The sequence below is a fragment of the Brugia malayi genome (assembly GCF_000002995.4).
Source record: "Brugia malayi strain FR3 genome assembly, contig: Bm_v4_ChrX_scaffold_001, whole genome shotgun sequence".
NCBI classification, from domain to species: domain Eukaryota; kingdom Metazoa; phylum Nematoda; class Chromadorea; order Rhabditida; family Onchocercidae; genus Brugia; species Brugia malayi.
This window is the reverse complement of record NW_025062479.1, coordinates 16,956,723-16,964,696: the sequence shown is the minus strand read 5'-3', so window position 1 is coordinate 16,964,696 and position 7,974 is coordinate 16,956,723. Positions and strand designations below refer to the sequence as shown.

The 7,974-nt window shown below is 30.4% G+C and overlaps 1 protein-coding gene across 1 annotated transcript; it reads right to left on the bottom strand.

Moving 5' to 3' along the window:
• Nucleotides 1-499: 499 nt before the first annotated feature.
• Bm2419 (Uncharacterized protein) lies at nucleotides 500-7,607 on the bottom strand (the record flags this gene model as incomplete). Its single annotated transcript, XM_043075135.1, has 18 exons — nucleotides 500-652; nucleotides 969-1,104; nucleotides 1,235-1,361; nucleotides 1,480-1,536; nucleotides 1,827-1,927; nucleotides 2,038-2,225; nucleotides 2,471-2,634; nucleotides 2,845-3,005; nucleotides 3,307-3,472; nucleotides 3,546-3,677; nucleotides 3,996-4,104; nucleotides 4,328-4,435; nucleotides 4,803-4,867; nucleotides 5,193-5,262; nucleotides 5,503-5,553; nucleotides 5,806-6,037; nucleotides 6,228-6,466; nucleotides 7,587-7,607. 18 exons carry the CDS (start codon nucleotides 7,605-7,607, stop codon nucleotides 500-502), a joined length of 2,280 nt encoding a protein of 759 aa, XP_042931069.1.
• Between the last annotated feature and the right edge of the window lie 367 nt (nucleotides 7,608-7,974).

Sequence of the window (7,974 nt, the reverse complement as noted above, 5' to 3'; positions counted from 1 at the left end):
AAGTTAAGTATATGCTTTCTACTTGCTGTTAGTATATTAGTAGCACTCCCTTAATTAGTTTTATTTATTTCGTAATTCATTTTAGCTTATTAAAATTAAATTACGATAAAGGAGTAAGCAGTTAAGAATGTGGTGAATTATTGTGTAAATTTTTAATGTAAGTTAATTGTAAATTAACAGTATGCTAGTACGTAAAGACTAAGAATAGCAGTATCATTAAATTTCCTAAAATAAGCTTATGCAAATCTTGGAATTAAAGTACTTAAAATTTTTAGTCTGATGCGATCTAACAGAAATGCAAGTTGTATCTAATTAATCTAAAAGCAAGGCATAATAAGATCAAAATTTAAGAATCTTAGATGAGAGGAATTAACAATACAGTAATTAAACAATTCATGCTTCACCATTTCACAATCATTTCCAACAAATCTTCAACAGTTATTAACTTCAACAGTAAAAAGAAATTAGACAAAGTACTACTAATTAATGTTACGTGTTATCATGACGGCCGTTTTCTTTCCGGCAACGAAGTTCGTAGTTGGATTGCTTCCTCATTCGACCAGATGCTTCGGTCAGTGAAAAACTCCATTCCTGTTAGTAGTTCGATATCACGCATTCGAACTGTATTGTCATAGAGATATTCCGTAGGTTTCTGTAAAAAATGATTCACAGTGAAATTACTGAAAATTCGAAGAGGAACAACATATTCTACTGCAGTGAAAATACATCGATCAGTTATTATTAATTTAATGATGAATATACTTGTGATTCAACATAAGCTATACATCTGCATGTATTCAAAGCATTTCCTATAATTACAATTTTCATTCGAAAGATCAGAGTAATTGGAACTATTCGTTCTCTTCCAATTATCAATTAAGTCATTCTTTGGTGGGTTTTACTTCATTTGAAGACATTACATATTCTAACTATAACTGTGCGGTCTTTTCTATGCAAAGTTATCTTACCAAGCAGTTCAAATTTTTCCCTTTAAATGGTAATATATAAGGGACGAAGACAGTATCCTTGCATAAATTATGACCGATAAGTGCGCGATTCTTGCACCACATAAGTACAAAAAATAAATGTGATGGGTCACTTTTCCTGTAATAGCAAAACAGAAGTAAGAATGATAGTGTCATGTAATCAAATATGTTTGTATACTGGGAAAAGTGTAAAATTTTCTATAGTTAGAGTAAGCGGGGTGGATCATATCATGCAATACAGTGGTTACCTGATAACTTCATCACTGTCTCGTACCCCATCTCCATCTTGATCATATATTGCACCAGAGAAGAATCGTAAGTTACCGTATTTGACTAGGTATTCAGCTGTTTCATTTAAGACATATTGCCATATTCCTGAAAACTTCTCTAATTTACAATTTAGCATAATCTGTAGCATATTTTAAAATCATTTAGCGTTCCATCAAAGATATTACGAGACAAATATAATTTATGTCCATTTTCGATAACTAACCATCAACAAAAACTTTTGGCACAACCAATCGAGTAAGATCAAACGTATAATAGCTATCTGAAACAACATCTATGGTCGATAAACAGGTAAAATAGTAAATTATTATATTGGTGATCAGAATCATTTAACATTTGGGAATTCTTAGATCTATTATGGATTGTCTAAATCTGTTATTGATTTGTTTACACTATGAACCATTAATTCATAGTATGCTAATTTATTCTAATAGTTAGGTTATCATCCGTTCCGACCAAATGGTCTTAATCGAGTCTTTTTAAATATTTAGTCTTTGAGATATTTTGTATATCGCTATAAGTTGTTTCATAAGCAACAGAAAGATATGTTACCAAGCCTTCCAAATAGCGAAATTAATGAGTAACTGTCATCCTTTGAAATTTCACATGAATTAGTTTGTGTAACATTATCAATATAAGTCACACAATTCTCCCTAAAACAAATGTTTATTTTAACTTGAGGAATGTTGTTAAATACTTCGTTAATCGAAATTACCACTGGTTCTTTTCATAATGATAAGTTTTTTATCATATAAAAGCTCACTTTATCTCTTCCGTCCAAATAGTGTTCTTCATGATACCTTCCACCATAATTGTTTTTCTCAACTTCTTATCAAAATGTATAATGGCGTCGCAAAGTTGTAAACTGCAGAGATCACCCGTAAAATGATAACTAGCACTGACAGAACTGTGAAATATCACCGAACAATTTTGGTAAATGTTATCCATTAACTGAATGATATGAAAACGTTAGAAAATTGAATGACTGAAAGAATATATTACTGATCCTAATTCAATACATCATATGTCATTCATAAACAGCAAAAAAAAAAAGACAAGTGCAAAAGGAAGTATAACAACGGTCAGTGGGTTTAATTCAATTGATAACTGTGATTATATATTGGGTTAAAAACATTGTATCAACTTTAAGTCGTTCGGTTTTTTGAGAATTTTCATAAATAATACAAAGGAATTACCTGGCAGTTATGTGAGAAATTACACAATTTCATATTTATCTTTTCAGTGCATTGATCTGATGGCTGATCAATAGTCGTTATCGGTAAAGCTGGCGGATTGCGGAGGACAGGGAATAAAATACCGTTCGTTCCATTATTTGGTGCCGCATCAATTCGTAATAAATCTTTATTAAAAGAATGATTGTAAAGGTTTGTTTCCCATAACTTAAAGAAACGTCAGAATATTGAGAGTTAAAATTTCTCTACCAAAATACTAAATAATTACACGTTCTTCTATCGCATGCTGTAATTTATGATCCCGGATTCAAAATACAGTTATAACTGACTCATTTCTTCCACCTAAATTCATTTTAGCTTTTAAAATAGGAACTCACGTGCGAATAGATTATAAAGCTCAGTATTCTGAAAAGCACTGATCTCCCGATTTTGCGCAATATCAGGACCGACGGCAATGAAAATAGCCCGCATGCTGATAATTCTATTATCATAGCCATGGTCACCGAGAAGTTTATACGATTCTTTCTCCTCATCTGTTCTAAACATGGGAAAAGTTTTCCTGTCTTTCTGAACATTTAATTAATATTCCGTACGTTTTAAAAAGTTTTATAATCAAAAGTAGTGAGGCGGTTAGGCTTATTCTGAACTAATTTAATCAGATAACACATTATGTGAAGTGACTTAACGATTGCTATTGTAAGCGTTACAAAAGAATTGCTATTGTAAAAATCCACATAAGAACATACATATTCAGTGTCTAGTCATGATAAAAAATAGGATGCGAACTATAGCCGAAAAGTTCGATTATTTTGAGAATATCTCACTGAAAAAACGCATACTTAAAAATGCACACTCCTGGACGTCCTTTAATGACAATATCGCCTATTCTTGGCGAACCGGCATAATGAAATCTTATCGGTACCAAATCCTTTCTGTATGCTATGTAATTATTTCCATGCTGACATTCTAGCTTCGAAATCATATCATTGATAATATTATCTGCATCTGGAAAATCATAAGAGATAAGAATATTCATCCAAAAAAATATTGATGTGATCATAAAGAATAGTAACATTGCCTTTTTGAGAGGAATGGGCGCTTTCGTTGATTTCTACTCGAGCTACCACACCAGAAAAAAACATGTCATTGAATTGTGGTCCTAAGTAATTCATAGTAACCACAGATTTCTTTTTGTCCATTTGCTGCATGCCTGATAAAAGCCAAAATATTGAATAATACTGGTATAGTAAATTATTTCATACTAAAGTATTTACATGAGATCACAAAATGAACCACTTCTTTACTAGATTAGAAAAAAATAAAAAAACCATTTGTTTCATTATAACTACTTGACTGCAAGATACTGTCCAAGAAGGAAACTTTGATGAAATTTATCTTTTCTACGATGTCACAGAGAGTATCAGCTAAAGAGGACAGATTAAAGTAAATAAGTGATTACTTTATTTTTATCTTCACTGAAAAATAATATTAAAAGCTTCAAGTTTTAAACAAATGTAAAGGGACGAACCGTGATCGGAAAGCAAAATGAAATTAATGCAACCCATAAGACCTTCTTCAGTCAGTCGACTTATTAAATAGTTAATCATTCCATCCATTAATATCATTGCTGTGCGAACCTTAATATGAAAATTTCTTAGCTGAAATTTAAATCTAATTTGGTTTAATAAAATAGGCCTAATTCCATTCCATAAAAATTTCTCATACCATTAGAATTAGTGATACACATTGAAATTTGTGTTCAAATTAGCTGAATAAAAAATTACATTGGTCGTATATTATTTTAATTGAAAACAGCAAATTTAATTACATTGTTGGTAAATAATATATGTAGAATGTTACCGTTTGAGAATCCGGTCCACCCATATGTCCGGCATAATCAGGCTCTTCGAAATATGCTTGGATAAGTGATGGCCGTTCACCATCCGGAAGCTTCAGCCATTTGATTAGCTGAAAATTCAAGATTCCATTTCATCCAACATTGCTAGAAGCTAATGCCCACAATACGAAAATTATTTAGCGATTCATGTATTCTTGTTTTTCTTCAAAACAGCTTTGAAACAATTCCTTTTATTTTATTAATTAGTTTATAGGATTACAAATAACATGTGTTCAAAGAAATGGCATTCAGTAAAATAGCGTAAAGGAAATTCCATTTCATCCAATTAGCAAAACAAAAAAAAAGTGACACGTAACTGAAAACAACTGATATGTGAATTATGATGGTTAAAAGTTGAATGGTATCTACAAATTGTCTTTGAAAATAAAATCAAAGGAAAAAGGGACTCAAATGAATGTCATTTAAATCATTACTCACTGTATCAATCCGATATGTAAATGGTACAGAACTGTTGTATTTCATCCAGAAGTTAGGTAATTTCCCTGGAACAGTTCCTTTTCATGAAATTTCAGGAAAGAAAACAAAAATAATGACAACGAATAGTGCACAGCTAACTTGAATTGATGTCTTGGTGACGAGCCATGTTTAAGACGACGGTGTAGTTTGTAGATGGGTTAAATATGTGAATTGAGACAATTTCTTGCGAAAGTTTCCTACTTACCATAAAAATGAGTAATCAAAAAGACTCTAATTGCAAAACATTCGGCTATATTGTTTATTATAAATTTCTGTGATCAATCGCTGAATAATGAAAGGAAGTTGTGGAATTTCATCATTTATAATTGATACGAAACGTGTATCTCTTACCAATTCCTTCACTTCCAGGCCAGAAAAATACCGCTGATTTGAGACCAGCTTTTTGCGCTGTTTCCCATATCTAAATTTCATTTGAAGTTAGTTAATGACTTATAAAGATGAGAAGAAAATGGGAAAAGAAGTTTGTCATAATGCTTCGTCACTGTGATTCAAATATTTTGTTACGTCAGAGTAAGATTTCAATTTTAAGGTCAGCGTACGGCCGGTAGTTAGATTTAGTGAGGAGTATGTTGTGAAAAAATCTAGGGAAGTATTGATAGATTTTAAAACTTTAAGCGAATAAGTTGAAGAAAAGTTTTACCGGTTCTCCAAGGTACCAGCCAGACTGATTAGTACTTTTTTTGAAAAAATCCTGAAATTTAAAGAATAGTTCAATGGTAGTATGTGAGAAATGTAGATACATTTCTGCTCTTACTTTGACAAGTCACATGCAGTACAGTAAATTGATTACACTCATAAGGCAAGAAATAAATGAGAAATCTATCCTCAAGGAATCACTAATTACTTTTAATTAATAATTAAATTTTCGATGAGCATTTAAATATTACTTTCAAAATGTGATAACATATATTGGCTTAAAAAAGGGTTGAATAAATGATATTACTTTAAATTGTGTGTCGTAAAAAGCGTTATCTACGATTCCATGCCAAGCTGGGTAAAGTCCGGTTGCTATGGTGTAATGGTTGGGAAAAGTCTTAGAAGGAAATGTTGGTAACATATATTTGCTGTGGGTGCCATAGTTTATCAAACGTTGAATTGATGGTGTAATATTGTGCTCCAAATAGCTATTTCGGAAACCGTCGAAACTAAGGATGAATAATGGAGGTACATCGAACCTGTAAAATAAAAGAAATAAATACTTTATCAATAAGCTATTACCGGCAAAAATCAGCTGTCGAATAGTTGATTTTCTAAATATTATTGTTGGCATCAGAAGAGGATATCTAAGGGAAATTATTCGTTAAATGATAATCATTTAAGACAGTACTAATTTATTATTGCGATTATTGCGTTCAAATGACTTACTTCCTTTTGCATACACTTAAATCGTAATGACCAGGTGGCTGGACAGTATCATTGTATTTCTGAAGTTTTGCTCTTGCGATCAGGTATAAGCTGCCGAATATGATGACAGCAACGATGAGAAGTGGTACTATGATTCCCCATGCGAATAGTGTGGACTTTCGTATTTTTACATTTCTTTCTACTACATTTACTGAAATATCTTCCTTGAATTCATAAACTGGAACGTCTGGACTTTTCTCCTGAAAGTATCCACTTAGCTATCGTTGATGACTAACAATGAATAATTAACAAATCATTGGTAATATGCTATTAGCTTCAGATGAAAAAAAAAAATGTGATTTTTGCTACTTTGTATTACTATGAATATATTTTTCAATATGTTATGTGTTTTTTAAATATATTATTTAGTTTTTTCAATATATTATTGATTACTTTAGATGTACTATATTTTTTTCTAACGCCAGTTTTTTATTCCTTACTTTTTTGCTAATGAATTATTCTTAACTCAAATATGATTTTTAAGTTTAATGTTAAATAAAAAAAGAATTGAGTTGTATTTTTTATTTGAGTGTAATAATTATCATAAAGCAACAGGATTAATTTTCAATATATGTAGTTGACTTAGGAATTGAGATCATTGAAATTACAAATAGGTGATGAACTGCTAACGAAGCAAACGTCAACCACACACGTTTTCTTAGCATTTAAAGTTAATTAGGATGCAAAAATGTATTTTAAGAATTCACCTAGTCTTGAAACACGAATTTATTTGCTAGCTTCAGAAATAAGCAAACTTATTTCTGGTTGGCAAAAATGTTAATTACTATTATTGTTCCGTAAATTTTTCAAGCATAATATTTAAAACTGATAATTCCAAATTTCTGCGCCAATCTAGCAGGGAATATTTTCATTATCATTCTTAACACAATAACATTTTTGAATAAATTACTAAATCAGTTCTAAAATCAAAAGTAAGCTATTTCTGTGATGACTGGAGTATGCAAGATTAATACTGAATATATAGTTTTTTATTCTATTCAACTGATAAATAAATTCTAAAAACTTTACTTTTTTTTTAAATGGATATGATGAAATGTGTGAACAACATAGCAATATATTTTGTCATGTAAATTTTTTGTATTGCTTTTTTAGTTTTTTCTTGATAATCTTAGTAATCTCAACGATGAAATTGAAAATTTGTTGAAATTATTTTTGCACAATTCACATCATATGGCAAATAACAATTTTATAAAGCATGAATTAACAAATCTAATTTTATAGTTCAAAATTATATACAATATATACAAGTATTATATTTTGTTGTATTAAGTTATCCACAATTATGCAATTAATTTTTACCTTAGGTGCAATTGTGGCCATTGATTGTTTTGGTTGTTATTTGGTGATAATGTTGCCGAGAATAAAATGAATCAACCAATTCCGCAATACAATCAATAAATGTTTTTGTACTGTAAAATTTGAATCACAAATTTACTCCTCATTACTCCATCACTCAATATTTTTCACGGGAACAAAGTATAATTTGTTTCATATTTTCATTTGTTTCTATCTCTATCTCCAAACTAATCCAGAAAATTGAAAGCAAAGATTATGACAAACAATTATTCATTTTTTGATAATCACTTATCATGATCAAAATTTTTTAACTAATGAATTGCTGTAAGTGAAACAGCTGAGCTTTATCCGATAACAATAACTTGTAAGAGGTAGCAATTGTTGCAAGGAA